This window comes from Cheilinus undulatus, linkage group 6 (assembly GCF_018320785.1).
Source record: "Cheilinus undulatus linkage group 6, ASM1832078v1, whole genome shotgun sequence".
Classification (NCBI taxonomy): Eukaryota; Metazoa; Chordata; class Actinopteri; order Labriformes; family Labridae; genus Cheilinus; species Cheilinus undulatus.
Genome location: NC_054870.1, coordinates 42,739,207 through 42,758,272, shown reverse-complemented (window position 1 = coordinate 42,758,272; position 19,066 = coordinate 42,739,207). Strand labels below are relative to the sequence as shown.

At 37.8% G+C, this 19,066-nt stretch overlaps 1 protein-coding gene across 1 annotated transcript in view; it reads left to right on the top strand.

Moving 5' to 3' along the window:
- The first annotated feature begins 3,247 nt into the window (after nt 1-3,247).
- ppp1r21 (protein phosphatase 1, regulatory subunit 21) overlaps nt 3,248-19,066 on the top strand; it is a 37,411-nt gene continuing 21,592 nt past the window's right edge. Inside the window, exons 1-13 of the mRNA XM_041789408.1 lie at nt 3,248-3,875; nt 8,085-8,153; nt 9,298-9,444; nt 9,614-9,715; nt 9,836-10,000; nt 10,105-10,163; nt 13,769-13,863; nt 14,115-14,167; nt 14,918-15,067; nt 15,203-15,304; nt 15,393-15,481; nt 15,566-15,702; nt 18,830-18,922. Of these exons, the coding sequence (XP_041645342.1) occupies nt 3,816-3,875; nt 8,085-8,153; nt 9,298-9,444; nt 9,614-9,715; nt 9,836-10,000; nt 10,105-10,163; nt 13,769-13,863; nt 14,115-14,167; nt 14,918-15,067; nt 15,203-15,304; nt 15,393-15,481; nt 15,566-15,702; nt 18,830-18,922 (1,321 nt within the window). The 5' untranslated portion in view covers nt 3,248-3,815. The remainder of the gene's footprint in view (nt 3,876-8,084; nt 8,154-9,297; nt 9,445-9,613; nt 9,716-9,835; nt 10,001-10,104; nt 10,164-13,768; nt 13,864-14,114; nt 14,168-14,917; nt 15,068-15,202; nt 15,305-15,392; nt 15,482-15,565; nt 15,703-18,829; nt 18,923-19,066) is intronic.

Sequence of the window (19,066 nt, the reverse complement as noted above, 5' to 3'; positions counted from 1 at the left end):
GAGGATGCCAAACAACATCTGGCAGAAGGACTGCTAATAAAAAGGTGCCTTGCACTCAGACACACTTACATTTGTCTGAAATTATGATTAATCTACACTGGCCATCAATAAAAATTAGGAAAATAAATTAATATCCATTGGTTACATATTCAGTTAAAAATAGTATCCAGCCAAGATTTGTACACAAAATGTACGTGGTACAGTAGTAGTAGAATAAAATAAAACAAATAATATAAAATTATTATTCAAAAGTGAAATACAAGCCAGAAAAAAGTTCAGATACAATCCTACTAATAATACTAATACTAATACTAATACTACTAGTACTAATTCTTGTACTACTAATACTACTACACTAACAATGATGATGATGATGATGATGATAATATATTCAGTTTACATTAATTGGTCACATAATCAGTTAAAAAAAAGTATCCATCCAAGACTTGCACATAATATGTACATGAAATACATTTAAAATACTAAAACTATGTATCAGAACAGAAATAAAAGCCATACAAATAAAACTGTTAAAATATTAAAATATTAAATAAAAAGAAGAAGAATTAAAGGAAACTATATTGATGCCTTTCCTGCCAAAACTAAGCACTCAATATAATTATTAAAGTCCTCTCAAATGTACAAGAAATATTTAAAATAAAAATATATATATATATATAATTAGGAAAAATTGTTGCTAATTTCTTTAATGGTGACACAAAGAATAACTTAAGATATACATAATAGGTGTATTTACAATTATAATACAAATAATTTGATTTTAAAAATTTTGCATTTAAAGTATGTATCTATCTATATATCCATTTTTCTATCTATCTATAGATGGCGCTAATGTACATAAAAGTTTTCTAACCTCCATTAAAGTTTAATAGAATAAGAGGACAGTCAAACACTAGGTGGCGCCCTTTTTACAGGAGCTCACATTTTCTGTTTTCTGACCTCTGACTTCTGAGTTGTGTCTGTGGTAGGAGCTCATGATGCGTTCATGTGATCCTCGGATGATTTAATTCCCCAAGTGGGGCAGACGTTCATCCGACCGTTGGCCGTTGACAGTTAAGTCCAACGACCAGTGATGTGGTAAAAATGTGATTTTAATCTACATCGGCAGCAAACGACAGTTACACGCCAATACCAACGGAAATATGATAAACCAGACACGATGATGTATGATACTTGACGAACGAAACCAATTGATTTCCATGGCAATAAAGCTTTTTTTATTGAAATTAATTAATGCTCAAATTGCGACGTATGAAAATAATGAACTCGTTTACTCATGTTAACATTATATTGCAGGACTGTAAACGTGACGTGTCGAGTAGGCCACGGATAATTTTTACTTTTTTTGGGCTTCTTTAGAAAAATAATTAGCCTATTGATTATTGTGGTTTAACACGTATTATATTACATAACTGTTTTAATGTCGACTTCCAAAAGAAACATAGATAGATAGATAGATAGATAGATAGATAGATAGATAGTAACTGAGAAGGTTTTTTCGTGTTCTTGTACTTTTGAGTACATTTAAAAATCAGTAGCCTATACTGATTTTGTATACTGGTAAAAGTAAATTTCAACCAGAATAATTACGTTTAATTAAGTTGTATTTTTCCCACCCAGTAGCACATAACGAGGGTGGGGTTCAATATCACATTTCCAAACTGGAGTGTTTATACCTCAGCATTGAACATTTCAGAATGATTTAAACTCCATTCTGAGTGAAATGGTCTTCAGTGTTGGTTATTTGACAGCATTGATCCATCAGTTTTAGTTCAGCTCTGTAAAGAGTCGACTGATCTAAGCTCTGCTCACTGCGATTTCAGATCTGGGGGGTTTTTTGTACATTGATCCATGCTGCGGTTCTTTTGGTCGTGTTTCTGGTTGATTTGTTTGATGTAACACACATTTGCAACATGAATGAAGTTATCCAGTAAGCAAGTCCCTGAGGAGGGAGAGCATATTTTACATCAGTATGCATTTCCCTGCTTTGAGGTTGAGTCTGCTTTCTTGCCAGAGGAGACCCATCTTGCCATATATTTTCAAACGTAACTGCTGCTTTGTCATACTGTAAAATATTCTAGACTCCAAACGTGTAGTTTAACTAGCCTAAATGTAGTGTGGACTTATGAAAACACCTTACAAGTGCTGAATTAAACCCTGTATGAGTTCAATTAACACTTTAATATAGAGGTGTGATATTTTAGCATTACTCAGTGCTTATGTAAACTTTAAATTAAGTAAACTTTAAATAAAATCATTTTATTTTTTACTTGAGAAGATTTATAGAAACGTAGGCCTACTTTTACTTTTACTTCAGTACATCTGATTGTAGTTTTACTTGAGAACAAAAGTTGTTTACTTTTCCTCCTTTGACAGATAGATAGATAGACAGACAGATAGATAGATAGATAGATAGATAGATAGACAGACAGACAGACAGACAGACAGATAGATAGATAGACAGATAGACAGATAGATAGATAGACAGATAGATAGATAGATAGATAGACAGACAGACAGATAGATAGATAGACAGACAGACAGATAGATAGATAGACAGACAGACAGATAGATAGATAGACAGACAGACAGATAGATAGATAGACAGACAGACAGATAGATAGATAGACAGACAGACAGATAGATAGATAGACAGACAGACAGACAGACAGATAGATAGATAGACAGACAGACAGACAGACAGACAGATAGATAGATAGATAGATAGATAGATAGATAGACAGACAGACAGACAGACAGACAGACAGATAGATAGACAGACAGACAGACAGACAGACAGACAGACAGACAGATAGATAGATAGATGAGCCCAGTGGAATTCAAACAGCCAGTAAGAAGGAAATTGTTACTCAACTACAAAATATAAGCCTGCAGAATGGGACAAACAACTCGATTTAATAAAAAGGGATACATATGTAAAATAAACATACTAAAAAGAAAGATTTCCATAATAACTTCTGACGTCTATGGTCAAATTAAATAGGAAAAAACATCGAAAAAGTATCTCGAATAAAATTGTTAGCTTTTAATATTAGACATGCGGCATTGGGCTAAATTACTGAAACTGTATAACAATACTTGGCGTGTAGAATCATTTTATTCAATAAAAATCTGCCTTTTGTCCACATTGGGGAACGACCACATCCATTTTACCGACTGGGTTATCATATTTCCGAGTTTTCCTAATGAAGCATGAATGCGGCATCATTCGAGGAGGATTTTTGCGGGTCAGAAAATGAGAGTGTTTCTTCACATGAATGGATTGTCAGGACTGTTGCTTAGCTTAGCACTGACTGTAATCGCCCTCTAATACGATTTGCGGACACAGCGGGTAACGCGGCTGCTGTCAGCTAACATGACCTGCATGTGTTACTCGTTGTCGGGATTTGTTTTGCTACACAGTTAGCTTCTTAGCTAGTGGGCTTGTTAGCTGTACGTAGCGCTTACCTAAAAACCGTTGCTGTCATGTCAAATTAATAGTAGGTTTGAGAAATAGACGTAAACCAGATGACCACCGACCTGGCCTTTTTTTGGGACTTCATACTGGTTAACTGTCATAATGTATACCAGGTCAGTTAAAAAAGTAACGAAACAAGCCACGGTGAAGTAGTTAGTTGTTTCGGTTAGCTAGCTAGCCTGAGTTAGCAAATATTCAGCTGTCGTCAACGTTTGAAGCAGTCGGGAGAAGTGTCTCGTGCAGGCTAAGCGGACATCCACGAGCTCATAACGTTATCAAACATTAACGGTAAATAACAGACCACGTCTCCAGCACCATGGCTAACGTCACAGACCTGCAGACTAAATACAGCAAGCTCGCACAGGAGTACTCCAAGGTAAACACAACCCGTTTTGACTTAAAGTAAACTGAATGTGTACGTCTATTCAGGCATATCATCGTGATGTCTTAATCTGTTAAAGGGCGAAATATGGTGGAAATTTTGAAGTTAGAACTTTGGTTTTGCCCTGCATGTAGGGCTGGGCGGTATCGATCAAAAATCACATTTTGATTATACCGGAAAGTTGACTGAGGATATATGATATTAATCTTGGTATTGTTTTTGTACAGAAAGAATAAAACTAATTTCAATTCGAAGTCAAATTCACATGGACCAACTGCAAATTAGCCTGTCCTCCTACACTGCATGGTCTCAACATGCTACCTCATCAACAAGTACCCATACATGCAGCTCAATCTGATCAAACAATCTGGTTAATTTGAAGTTAAATCATAAAGACTCATTTTGAGCATACAGCCATTTTTAAGGATGACTAGAGCAGTGGTTTTTGATCTTTTTTTTTCTAAGAAGATCAAGCCAAAATCTCAAGGCACACCATATCCATATTACAGAAACTTAAGCCACTGTATAGCTGAAACGAGAATGATAATAAAAAGTTAAGTGTGTACAGTAAATTAAATAATAAACAGTGTGTGTTTGAGCATGCACTCATTTTTAAAGATCAGTAGTTTTCAACCATTTTTGGTCTTAGGCATACCTATGATCAAGCCAACATTTCAAGGCACACCATTCACATTCATAGAAAATAGTCTCAACATTTTACAGTAATTTAAGCACCTATATTTAACATTAATATAGTATGTAAAGTAAACAATAAACAATGTATGTTTGATGAGTGTTGAGTAATGATCGAAAGATCATCTGAGATTGTGTGTTTAAGCGGTCAAAGTGAGATCCCTCAGGAGGGTATCTGGGTTCAGCCTAGAGATGTGGTGAAGAGCTCAGGGAGGGAACTTGGAGTAGAGCCGCTTCTCCTTTGTCTAGAAAGGAGCCAGTTGAGGTGGTTTTGGTATCAGCTTTAAGATGTCTCCTGGTTGTCTCCCTGTGAAGGTCTTTTAGGTGCGTACTGGGAAGAGACCCCTGGGTACATCCAGGACCAGCTTGAGGCATTATATATCTTATCTGGCCTGGTTACGCCTTGGAAGAGCTGGAAAATCGCAACAAATTGTGTCTCTTTGCACTTGTGACTAGAGCTGAACGATTTGTAAAAATAATCTAATATGATTTTTTTTCCCAAAAATTGCCATTGTGATTTAATATGTGATTATTCTGGGGTTAATCTTATGTATTTTTCCGTAAATAAGATCATGTGTATTGAAAACAATGAAATTATTTCCAAAGAAAATAATCCATAGCAGCATGAATCTGAATAAGGGGGTGCAACAAACTTTAAGCTATAAAGGAGGCGGCTGGGGTGGAGGAGGTGAGGCTGGCTACCAGCTGATCGCAGCTGGGGTATGACTTTCGTGAAGTAACACTGGTCATTGGTCTTATATTGATATATGTAATTAAATACAGGGTTATCTTTATGCTTCCTTTAATGCTAAATTCTGCCCTGAAACTACTTAGTGCGCTTGTAAAGACAAGTTGACAGTTTGCACTATAACCTCTCAAGGGGAATTCAGTTTACTTTATACAGTGTTATTGATAAAGTCAAAGAAAAACTAGTTTTGTGCCATTTCTTGCTATTCTTTTTTCTTTTTTTTTCTGAGTAGGGAAGAACATTAATTAAAATTTTTGAATTGGTGTGAAAAATCTGAGGTTGTATTTTTAAGCTTTATCACCCAGCCCTACTAAGACTTTGATGCTGTTATGATAATGGAGTCAGGTGTTTAAACAGTGAAAACATTTATTGTGATTTACAGACACAGTAGATGTTATTTCATGGGAACTGTTCCTCATAGTGTGTGACAGCTGTTTACTGTGAATCAGACCAACAAACGACAGATGATGATTATTATCATGTTTTCAAGTAATGCTGCAGGCTGTAAAGCAAACATTCTGTCACACAGGTTTAGTCTGAGTACAGATGTCTGTGCTTGGGGTTTTCCTGTACACCTCGATATGCTTGACACTACAAGAAAGGAAGCTTACAGAGGCTTCAAGCAGCTTATAAGAAGTTATGAGAATGCTCGGTGACGTAGATTGTGTAGGGCATGTGAAATGCTTCTGGCTGTAGGAGTCAAAACTTTTCCAACTGTTCTTTTATACTTAACATGACCTTAATAAAGCAATAAATTTGGGCTACATCTGGCTTACATTGTTGCTGGAGAGTTGCTAAATTAAGTTTTATACAAAGATTATACAGTTTAAGTTGCGGTTCATTTAAACTCAGAGGTTTTGTCATTCTTCTTCTCCTTTACAAAAACTGAAAGTTATTTCTTTTGGAATAGGAGATTTTGACACACTGTTGTTGAACAGCACCCCTATGTCTGAAAAAATACCTTAATGTCAATCTAACTGATTAACCTAACAAACAGAGACATAAACTAATAAGATAGTAAAATTCAGCATTGTGCTTGTCTTTGTGAGATTTTTCTGGCATGTTGTTGTCTGAGTACTTCATTCTTTTGTAGTTTACCTGGTAAGGCAACTCTAATGTTCTATCAAAGCTGAATTTAAACAGGAAATAACCAAGAATCGAGCAGGACCAGGGTTCAAAGTTTTATTTGTTAACAAGTGACAGTGAAGCCCGTTTGTCTGTGCTTTCTCTTGTGAGCTGTGTGCGCCCTTTGTTTTTTTGTCAGCTGACAGCACGGGGAGAGCATGCAGTTTCCTGTTCAACTCTGATCTCCCAGTTAGCCAAACACCATATCCTGTTTAAGAAGTGCTGACTGTGTAACTGCCACACACATTTCCAGGCTGCTTATGTAGTTAAAGGCTACTGGAGACTGAGTTTGAGATATTTTGATGACTCGTCATTATGCACTGAATGGGATGAAAAAATAGGAACAACACAGAAGCACAAAACTGTCAGTTTATCTTGGCTGGTGTTGAATCTTTTCATTGTGTTTGTATGATTTGATAATGCTAGTGTTATTGTAAAGAATACTAGAGTATTTATTGCTATTTAATGCTTTTATTTTGATAGGATAAGCAGTTTTGGCAGCAGTAGACATGCTTAATAGTGCTAGTGTTGTGCTCATGGTGATTAACGCTTGTATTTATTATAAAAGGGTATAGTCTTTATTATAACATTCATGATAAACACTGATCTATTTTAACAGGCCACAACGAAGCGTATGGTGTACATCTGCCCTCTGTGTAAAGTGTCTTGAGATAATTGTGGTTATAATTGGTGCTATACAAACAAAGATTGATTGATAGAGATTGATATATTTTAGATGGGTAAGACATGATCAACAGGCACCAGGCAGAATTATTATTTTTATCAGCAAGCCAGAAACTAACCTTGCAAAGCAAATTGATTGGTCATATTCCATGTCTTTCATCAGGCAAATCCTGAGAGGGTTTAGTTGTACTGGAAGCTGATAGCAATGGCTGCTGCTGTAGTGTTTTACTTGGATGTAGCTATAGTACAGCAACAGTTGTATCAGATCTGGACCACATTTTTTTGTTTAAACAAGAGCAAAGAGCCGCACTGACAGCTTCTCTTGGTGTTGGGGATGTTTTTGCACTTCCTCTGACCTGCATCAGCATGGGGTGTATCAACCAACAAGCTCCACTGTTAATAAACTATGACAGCACCTGTCTGTCAAGCTCAAGTTTCTACCAGAGCTATGCATGGCTACTACCTCATTTTATCTTGTTGCTCTGATTAATTAATGTGAAAGACAGAATGTTGAGAGAAGTTTTTGAAAAGTCCTGCCCTTCCCAAACGCTTTGTATGGGGGGTTTCCTAGATGAACGTGAAATATCTTATGCTCTTGATATATGAAACAGTCTGTCTAGTGTCTCAGGTTAGCCAGGAACTGGAGCCCAGTTTGTTGGAAGAAGGAATCATTGAATTACGACACAGAAATCAGTGTATTTACTTGGACATTTACATTATTAGATGCTGCATAAGATTCGCTCTCATGTGCCACTGTGCCAGTGGGCAGTTTAATTTTTTTTAAATTTGTTAATTGAAAGAGAAAATCATTGCTACAGCCTGCTATACGCTACAAAATACTTTTTTTCAGAACCTGTGTTATATTTTTTTCCTGTTTTAATAGAACATTGCATTTTCCATTTATGTTCTGTTTCTCAACATTTTTCTCAACATTCTTTTGTATGTTTTCACAGCTCCGTGCTCAGAACCAGGTTTTGAAGAAGGGAGTTGTGGATGAACAAGCCAACTCCGCCTCACTGAAGGTAAAGTGACATATTAACCAGAAAAAACACTCACTATCAGGACCAGAGCTGGACTATAAAGTTTTAAACTTCAACATTACGATGCCACAAATATCCACCTTACTCATAGCCCCCGTGAATTGTGGGAGTGACCTCTGATGGCTTCTGTCAAACTGGGATTTTGCATAGTAATGAGATTCTAACTTTGACATTAGAGCAGTTTGGAGATTAAAATATGTAAATGTCAGTTGTCATACCTCAAACAGGAAAATATCATTATTGTGCTACCTTCTACTGGGGAGGTCAAAATGAAGAGATTGTCTCTGATGCTCCAATAGCTTCATATCCGTGTTTGCATAGTAATAGGAACAATTCTATTTAGTTAAAGTAGTCGGGACACAAATTTTGAAGATATAGAGCCCAGGCAGAGCTTGCCATTTCTCTCTTTAGTTTATGGGTCTGTTAAAATTCTTACATCACCAACTAGTCCCTCTTTTGACATGTGATCTATATTGGTACTGATGATAATCTGTTGATAAATTGAAACATTCTGTATGAAGAATTGACTTTAACTCACTATTAAATAGGGGTGTAACAGTTCAAGGAGGTCCCGGTTCAGTCCGTACCCCGGTTTTTGGGTTACGGTTTGGTATGGGTTCCGTTCATCAGTAAAAACAGAACAAAAAGTTCTGAAATTCTAGGCTTAATTCTAGGTTTTCTTCTTTTAACACTTTTAAGTTGATGGGAATGTAGCTTACAGTTTGTTCCTTTTAGTATGAGAGCTGTCTGTGATTGTCAGTACAGAGCCCATCTATTAGAGATACTGATGCAGCACTCTAGGATTGTGGGTAGTTTAGTGTAGTTGATGAATGAATTATATTTTTCTTAGAATGTGACCGATATACACGCTTGTGTCCTTAAAAGAGCATTAGCTATTGTTTTACACTCTAATAGCTCGTGGTAAGTACCTTGGATGATTATGACATCCTGGCTAATGAAATCTGCCATGGAGAAAATGAATGAGATTTTTACCTCTGGAATCACAAAGTTTAACTATATAGCATAAAAATGATAGAATTTTTAGTTTGTTATTGTTTTGATTTGAATTAAGACACGTTGGGCACTTTTATGTCTGACATGTGTTTTTCATTTTCATCATCCTCAGGAGCAGCTGAAGCAGAGGGACCAGAGCCTGAGAAAGCAGGAGCAGGAGATGGACAGTCTCAGCTTCAGGAACCAACAGCTGGCCAAGAGGGTGGAGCTGCTGCAAGAGGAGCTCGCTGCGAGTGAAGCCAAGGGCAGAAAGGGGAAGGTGAGCATGAGTGGAAATACAAGGGAGGGTCTACACAGTGAAAGAGAGGGAGAAATGTAATTTCAGCTGAACACTAGATGTAAAAGTGAGCTGTCTTATTGATTTATCTCTAATGTTTGTTGATCTAAAGTATCCTATTTCTTTTTACCTATTGTCCTATCTTCCTCAGAGTAAAGGAGACTCTCCCTCACAGCATGGCCTGCAGACACAGAGTGTTTTTAATGAAGACCTGCAGAAAAAGATTGAAGAAAATGAGCGACTCCACATCCAAGTAATCAGCCTCGTTATGTTTATGTTTGTCAGTCACTGGCCAGCATTCACAAGCTTTAATGTAAATGTACTGAGAAGTCTGTGTATCTTAACTCTTAGCTTTCTGCTTATTTCATTTTAGTTTTATGAAGCAGACGAGCAGCACAAGAGGCAGGAAGCTGAGCTGAGGGCACGACTAGAAGAGCTGGAAAAAAACTCAGAGCAGCACCAGGCCATAGTGGATGGACTCACCACTAAGTACATGGAAACAATCGAACGGCTGCAGAGTGACAAAGCACGTTTGGAGGTGAGGATCTGCAGCAGGAGCAAAAGGAGAGGGAGGAGGGCGAAGTACATTAATTAACTTCCAGCTTAATAACTTTATTAAAATATGTCCTCTCTTTTTCACAGGTGAAAACACAGACACTGGAGAGGGAAGCAAAGGAGTGCAGAATGCGAACAGAAGAGTGGTAAATTCTCTTTTTGACAATGATTAAATCTACTGTTGTGAAATGTTAAGTTTGTTAAGTCTAGAAACTAAAGTTGGCCACACATTAGACAATTTTCAAATCTCAAATGATTGAAAAAACATGGAAGACCACAATCTTCAGGGCAATTTCAAATGATTTTTCATCTTAAATCCTTGGAACACATACACGAGACAACTTGGCCAAGACCGTCAGATCACTGGAGATCACACACCTGCTGACCTGCCAACGACCTCACGTGATCTAGAGAAAAACAAACATGGATGTCTATCGATACCTCCTGACTTGTCTAGCCACAATAAGCTTTTCTGGCATGTGTTACAGTTGCAGCAAAAAACAGTATGCAAGGAATAGAATCAGGGGGAATCCCAGCCACAAAGATGGTACAGTTATGTTTATGTTTGTGTGCTGTGAAAGTACGCATACATAACACTGGGCTAATAACCTTGCCAAGTCTGCTCGCTCTCAGTGGTTGTTGTAGGTATTACATCGAGGCTTACGACCCACTACAATCTAGAATCGTAAATATTAAACGTGTTTTATGTTTATGATTTGAGATCTGGGTGGCAACAAAGCGATCTTGGGCAGTAAAATAATCATGTTGACATCACACACTTGAGGACATAATGTTTCTCAAATCTGGTGTCAAATCCAGCTTAAAATCCTGTAGTGTGTGGCCAGCCTAAGTAAGCCCAGCTTCTCATGTGCAACACACATATAGAGTTTACGTTAAGATGTCATATTTGTAAAGCATGTCTTCACTGAATACAATTGAAAAAAGCAAGGCAAATTTGTGATGCTATATTCTTTGGCCTGAGACGTATAGTACTTGATGTTAATTTTGAGTACACACATGCCTGATGGCTGCCATGTGTTGACTTGATATGTCGGCTGTGCATCTCCTAAAAAAATTAATGCAGTGCGGAAATGAGCTCCAGCAGACACATGAGTGATCAGAGGAGTATTGAGACAGAACGGATATGGATGTGACAGTCACAGCAGGACCAACAGTGGTAGAAAGTTCTGAAGAATGACACATTAAGTCAACAATCATCCACAGACATGTCTGTCAGACAAGCTGAGATAAATAGTTTCTTTTTTAGAGGTTGATGAAGTAAAATGTTAAACTAAATGGAAACAAGATCAGTGTTTTGGTTCCACAAGTAGAAACCTTTGACTTTCAGCTGAGTGTGTTTGTAGCTGTGTTTTTATTAGTTTAGTTTTTATTAAAGATACACTGATGTCATTTTTAGTAGCATTTAGTTAAACAACTTGGTAAAATGGAACATAGCATTTGTAAGTGTATAAATTAGTATTTAATCACCTGAAAATATATAGGAGGGCCCCTCTCCAATATTCTGCCATTTTGCACCGCCATGTTTCTGCATTACCACAGAAGGAACCAAATAAGTTATGTGTTTTTCAAAAATTCCACTGGTTGCCACAGTTGCCCAGAAGTGAATGTTGTGATCTAGAATCTTAGATGTCTTTAAAGCCCAGTTCAGACCAAAGAGTCATGATGAGATGGGTTAAAACTTGAAACTGCTTGGCTACCTGGCTATGATCTAGAAGCTGACTGGTTCACACCGGACTTGAAGAGATTATACGGTACATCATTTCCATAGTACTGACTCTCATAGTCACTCACTTTAAAGTGACTATTTTTTAAGTTACTGCACAATAACTCTGTCTCTACAATAGGGACATCCCTGCACATTCACTGTTTCTTCATGTGTTTTTGTCATCATGATAATGCATAGCATTTCTGTCATATACAAGTGCATGAGAGTAATTTATCTCTAAATCCCCCTCAATCTTACAAAACGCATAAATGCTAGGATGCTTTGCCAACTGTAACAAAGATATCTGCTGAAAATAAGTAAATTTCCACAGTCAAATTTAGCTCCTACAGCCTTGAATTCCTCATGTATTATCTCATATAGTGCCACACGTTCTGCTTATGTGCACAGCTGGAAAAATGAGAGCCTTTTCAAAGCTACATTTCTGTTTCCCTTTTTCATATTTATTTGCCCCTTTGATATGATTATATCTATCTTTTTTCATTTGGAAACTTCTGCCCATTAACACTCCTGTCTCCTCCATCAGCTGTGCGTTGAAATATGATGCACAGCCGATGGAAGAGACAGCAGTGTTTAGAGGTGAAAAGAAAAAAAGATAGATGTAATCAATACCAAAATTAATCACATGACTTTATCTAACTAAACTGGCCTTAATAGCCTTTCAAAACAAGATTTATATTTCCCTTTTTTAAATTTAAATGATTGCAGCATCCTGCAACTAGCTGTGTGACTCGACAAGCTGAATTGCAGGCAGCAGCATCAGATGGCTTGATTCAAGCTGTGCCAGGAATATTCTAAAACCTTCATGTTGCATTGCATCACGTCATATCTGCATATCTTTGGTCTGAACTGGACTTATAGTTTTATAAACGGTACCTTTAAGTACACATCAGATGAGGATATGTTGACTATTTTGCTACCAGTGAAAATTAAACACGGGCATTTGCAGGAAGCTTCTCCATTTCCAAAAGCTGCTGTAACAGCAACAGAGACATATGGACGCATTTTGCTGAAAGTCAGATTCTATTCTCATGATCTCCTGAGATCCTGCAGATCATTATAAAGCCTTTAAATTCTTAGATTAGATTATTGAAATTAAGAGTTGCTTAAAATCAGTTTCTTAATGTGGATTTGCTTGTCCATGTGGCAAGCCACAGTATTTATGGCATCATGTACAGCATTCATTCACAAATACTGAATGGAAAAAATTGGGGAGAAGTCAAAAGAAGTTTGACTTCTAAATATAAATCACAAGGAGTGACTTACACGACTAAACAACAACTATGCAGCGATTTCACAGATAAGTAAATAAAACTATTAAACCTGGAACAGTGGAAATCAAAGCCGTGCAGTCCATAATGAAACCTAAAAAGCACGGACCAGCAGGGTGCAACAATTGTATTCATTTTATTTCTAAGATTTAAAAAGTTGTTGCTTTGTCATCTCCTAGATTGAAACAAAGCGTGTATAATTTACAAATCTGCACCATAAATTAAATATTTCAGCTTTATTTTAGCCCTATTGATTCCAGTTAAATTCAATGAAAATATCTCTGTTTTGGGCTCACACTGTTGTAGTAAAACTTGCTGTAGAAGCTGTCTTCTGCCTCCACTGAGACAGAAGAAAAAGGAAGAAGGTAGCTGGAGTCCATCAGAGAAATCCTGTTACTAAGCCTAGCTAAAAGGCCACCAACGTGGGGACTGATCAGTCTCAAGTTACTAGAGGAGGCAGAAAAGTTAATCCAGACACGGTTTGTGGGAACAAGCTGGAATTACTTAAGCTCTGGGTGTCCTCAGATGATGTTATGGACCTAGAAACAGAGCATGGTTGAAAGACTTATCTGAAAAGGCTCATATGTGTCTGTTGTTAAACCAATAGGAACAAAGATGATCATCCATCTAATTTTTGTTTACTATAATAGCAATTCTTTTAAGAGTCCTAAACTCATTTAAATGAAGAAAAGGTGTATTTTTTATCCATCAAACTCTCTCTGTTTTCTGTCTGCAGCCAGCAGCAGCTGAGGCGGTGTCAGGCGGAGCTGAACAGACAGGTGAAACAGAGCAGCAGTGTAATCCAGGAGAAAGTGCCCTTCAATGACACCAGTGAGTATCTGGCGCTGAGCCACGTGGACAAAAACGATCGTCTACAGAGGAGACATCTATTTGAGAACAGTCTTGTCTTTGTCACTGAGACCATAACAACATTCTGCCCGGGAGTAAATAGTGTAACACAACACTGAACTGTTATATTGCACTCAAGGAGGCAGGAGGTTAAACCATTTAAGCTATGTTTATAGAGTCAGGAGGCTGATGTTCTGCTCTGCTTAAACTCTTGTCTTTTGTTCTCTCTGCAGAATTTAGTGAATATAACAGCCTAAATGTGCCACCACACAATCGAAGGCACCAGGTGAGTGAGAAAACACCACTATTTTGGATTAGTTTATTATGCATGTAAAATTAATTGTACAAAAGAGGTCAGTGGTGTCATGTAGCAGCACAGCTAATGAAAACAAATTTAAATGGAGAATGGACTTAGGCTCATTTACTGCTTTTCCTTTCACACACACCACTCCACATTCACACATTGATGGTGAAGGCTGTTATATAAAGTGGCCATCAGTATTAACTAATCCCATTCATCCATACACGTTCACCCCTGACACTGACACAGCATGGGGTTAAGTGTCTAGTCCATTGCTTTACATTGCTTGACTGTAGGACCTGGGGATTGAACTCTTGACCTTTCTTTCAAGACAACAGACTACCCGCCCATCCACAGCTACCCCTTGTGTTTTGTAGGGCACATTCACAACGGATAAGAAAAGTCTGTAATTGTGACATTTACTGTTTTATTGTTGCTTTTTGTTTAGCACTTTTCACAGAGGATTAGTATTAACTGTTTTGGGGGTTACCTCCTTACATCTTGCAGGCGGCATGCCTTTATGTGCACATACTGTTAACTGGTGTTTCAAAAATATGTTACCTGTGCCTAAGTGTGTTTGTTGACTTCTACATGGTGCACATCAATCTTTTAATAATGAAAAAACCATAGAGGTTTGAAAAGTGATCACGTCTATTTTTAAAGATTAGTTCATATGATTGTTTGTTCATGTTGGCCATAACATTAATCGAACTTTTTTATTTTTGTGATTGTAAGCTTAAAGCTCGAGACGTGGCGGGTCAGGCTCTGAGCTTTATTCAGGACCTGGTGGCTGCTCTGTTGAATTTCCACTCTTACACAGAACAGAGAGTTCACATTTATCCGCTGGACTCCTCCATTGAACCCATCTCCCCACTTAACCAGAGGGTAAATCAACCATAAACAATAAATATATCACACTGTTTATCTTTCTACATTTGTACAGTAACCTTAAATGATGAATGAATCAGCTACATTTCAAATGTTGTATTTAATTCAGCATCAATTCCTCTGTTCATGCAGTTTTCCCAGTATCTCCATGAGAATGCAGCCTATGTGCGCCCCCTAGAGGACAGCTTCCTGCAGTTACACCAAAGCATCACAGAGGACACAGTCACAGTCCTGGTGTGTTCTTTATTCCCTACAGGAGCACTTCATCAGCGTTTTTATTATAAACCTCATATTGTCTCTCATATTTTTTCTTGAATTGAAGGAGACCGTGGTCAAGCTGAAGAGCTTTGCTGATAACTTCTCCACATACACTCACTTCCTGCAGAAGATTCTCCCCTACCAGCTGAAAAGGTCAGCACTGTGTGTGGCTGTGTCTGTGAGAGATAAGAGAAATGGAGTGGATGTATCGATGGCTATCTTCTCTCTTCTTTTCAGCCTTGAAGAAGAGTGTGAAGCACCTCTTTGTACTGCCGCCCTCACTGCGAAAAACAGGGAGCTGCAGAGCGACATGAAGAGAGTAACGTCTGTGTTTGAGAAACTGCAGAGCTACATAACCCTTTTGGCCTTACCTAGTAAGTTAATATGGACACATATACAAACCATATGTAGCTGATTAGCTTACACATACAGCTAGATGATTTCAGAATCACGAATAAGATAAATGTGTTAGGGTCCATAGTGGAAAAAACTGACAATGCATTATCATCTATCTATCTATATTGACATTTCAAACAGACAAAGAATGTATCGAGACATATGCAGGGTTTCCTGCAAACCCCCATCAGCCTGACCAGAGTCAGTTGTGTGTTTTCAAGAATACCTCTTTCCAGGGACAGTATAGGATGAGGACGACATCTCCAGCAGCAGTTTTTATTTTGGTGGTGCAGAAACAGAGTTGTCTCTTCTCAATAATTCAATTTTTAGAATTCCGCTTGTCTTATTTTAAGCTAGGAAACCCCCTGTACATGCATGCAGTTATTTATGTACTGATACACACTGATGGCAGGAAATAGCTTCAGATCTTAATTGGTTAATTGGGTGAAAGTTAGCAGGGATCACTGCAAATGCTTTTTGTTTTGTCTTTATTGTCATGTTATTTATCTATTTTAAAGTATATCCAAGGGCCCTGATGGTCTAAATTATACTGGAAAAACCCATAATGTCATAGTTTTCCCCTGTGCTATACATATTGTGATGTTTTAAATTAAAAAAGAAAAATGATTCTTATAAATGAAGTGCCTTGTTAAGCACTTTTCAAAAATTTGAATCAACAATTTTACTTTTTTTTTCCTATTGGGTCTTTGTGCCATTTTTGAATTTCTAATATCACACCTTGCAGACCCCAAACAGCCGCTCCAACACACTTACCACTGTGTTCCTTAAATGTCATCAACCTTAAAAACATTTAAAGTTAGGTCTAGCTCATATGGCCAGCCAAAGAGTGCAGCTTATGGTTAAACGAATGCTTACAGAATGGTGCTGCTGTGACTGTAACACTGCTGCACAAACATTGAAGCTGTGAAACAAACAATAGGCATGATGTACATAAAGGAAGAGACACACAAACTGCCTGCACAGTGTTCAGTTCTCTGACTTCTGATTGGGATTTAAAGCAGACTTAAGCACTATTTGCATGGGACTTGTATCACCTTGTATCACTTGTATTACCTCTGGTAATTTGTGAATAACCCCCTGGCACCAGTGTTTGGTGCGGTGCCTTTTGCACTGGCTAAGCTAAGTCTGTTATGTACTCAAATATACAGACAGTTCTGAAGGAAATTATGGAGGTGATGCATGGCTGTTGCAATGAAAATGCACAAATAATTTTCTTCTAAAGTTCATGCAAAAAAAATGCAATGTTGTGCACATCACATTCTGCAGGTGATGTTTCCTTCATGTGTTCTATACATACTGATAACCGGAGTTTCCAGCAGGCAACATGTGCTTACATTTTTTCCCCCTCTCTATATTTTAACATTTTTAAAAAATATTTAGCAAGCTGTCTGTGACTAATAAACTAGTAAAATATCTTTTCTCTGACCTTGGGTCCTTTCCTTTATGCCATTTCTCGCTCACTGATCCCTATTTCTGACTCTGTCAGCTGCTCCCCTCTACACCAATGGCATAAAACACCCATAAATAAATCTTTAAAACAAACAAACAAACAAAAAGTATGTCAACTTCCTACAAACACACCAGCCTAATAGGCTGGCTGCACATTAGATGACTTTAAGCCTGATTTTAGGCCAGATTTATCCCTTTACCCTCTGTGATCGTAGGGGTGTGTCCTGCTTCAAGACTCGTCACAAGTCATTACTTGTTGGTGTTACTGTTAAGGGTGGGGTCAGGTGTTAGTATGATTTGTTTATTTCTCTCTATTGCTTCAGATCCTCACCAACCTGGATTGTAAATATCAAGCATGTTTGATAGTTACGTACTTTTATGGTTCACAAGCATAAACACAAGTACACTGTCTTCTCAGCCAGGATTCCTTTTCCTCGTTTTTGATTTTTCTGCAATTCTAATGCATGCCAGGATGGCCAGCTAAGGTTTTTGATCATCATCCATGTTTAATTTTTTTTCTGAAATGATCACGCACGTTTCTGTGAGAACTCATGTGGGAGTCACCACTGTGACATTGTTACTGTAAACAGCAAGTATGGTTTCAGGGTCTGGTCAAATTTGGCATGTGTGTTTAAAGGATTATGATTTAAGAAGTTGGATGACAATGCCCTTATGTCTGTGATGTCTCACCTTTTCAAAATCAGCGAAGATTCAAAAATTATCTAGTGTTTGGGCAGCATTATTGGCTCAGTGTGAGCAGTAGCACTGCCCTGCTGGCGACACAGACTCTGTTGTATTGATTGTGAGCAGCGCTGCACTTATGTCCATGACAAATTTCCCCCCGGGGACAATAAAGTTTATCCTTATCCTTATCCTTACCCTGTAGCAAGCTACTGTCTGACACCAGCAAGTGTCAGCACACTTCTAACTAAACTATACTAACCTTTAAAGCAGCAAACAGATTTATATATAAACCAGCAGTCTTCTAGTGCCTGTCAGACAACTGATCTACATACACTGCAAGTTCAGATGTGAACAAATTAATTTTCCTGAACATCTGCCTGATAACAGTGTTTATATGCCGCCACATCATTAACCGGCAGTATTTAAAGGGGATGATAATGGAAATATATGCTTCATTAAGAAACTGAACTCCTGCCTTAAGAATAAAGGTTATATTTTTAGAAAATAGCAGCGGCACATGCTTTTCACAGACAGATGTTACCCAGAAAGCACATGCTAAGCAGTCACTTTGCTCTGTGCTCTGTTGACGGGCTGCATTTGTAATATTGAATATCATTTTTAGGTGAGGCATAGGACATGAGAATCTTTCTACTTTTCCCCTGTTGTGCGTTGTATGTGGTAAAACATTTTTGTCCTTGTACTTATTTAAATGTCATCATTAAAATAATGCATCATCAGCCCCAGTACATGTAGTTGTGTTACAGTTCCTTGTAGATATTTTGCCCTTTCTGCCTAAATGTTTAATGCATGTCCCAGTTAATATAATACTAGAGTAATTCAATTTAAATATAAGTATTTTTTTTCCTTGTGTTTCAAAATAGCTTATTTTAGAGTAATAAAAGGATGCTATGAAGTGATAGAACATGCTTGTTTTACAAATTTGTGTCTCAGGTGTTCGACAGGATGCCCTGCCACAGAGCAGCACCTCAGCTGTCTTCACCCAGCTGGCCGCCTGCCTGCACAGTCTTCACGATGCCATTAAAGGTGAGCAGAGCCAGTGAGCCATTTCTGACCTGCAGCCATTCTCAACCAGCACGCCACACCACAGCCATTCCTCTCACGTAACCACCGAGCTGCTGTTGTCATTCATGGACTCTTTCTGTTTTTACAACAATACTAACCAGCCCA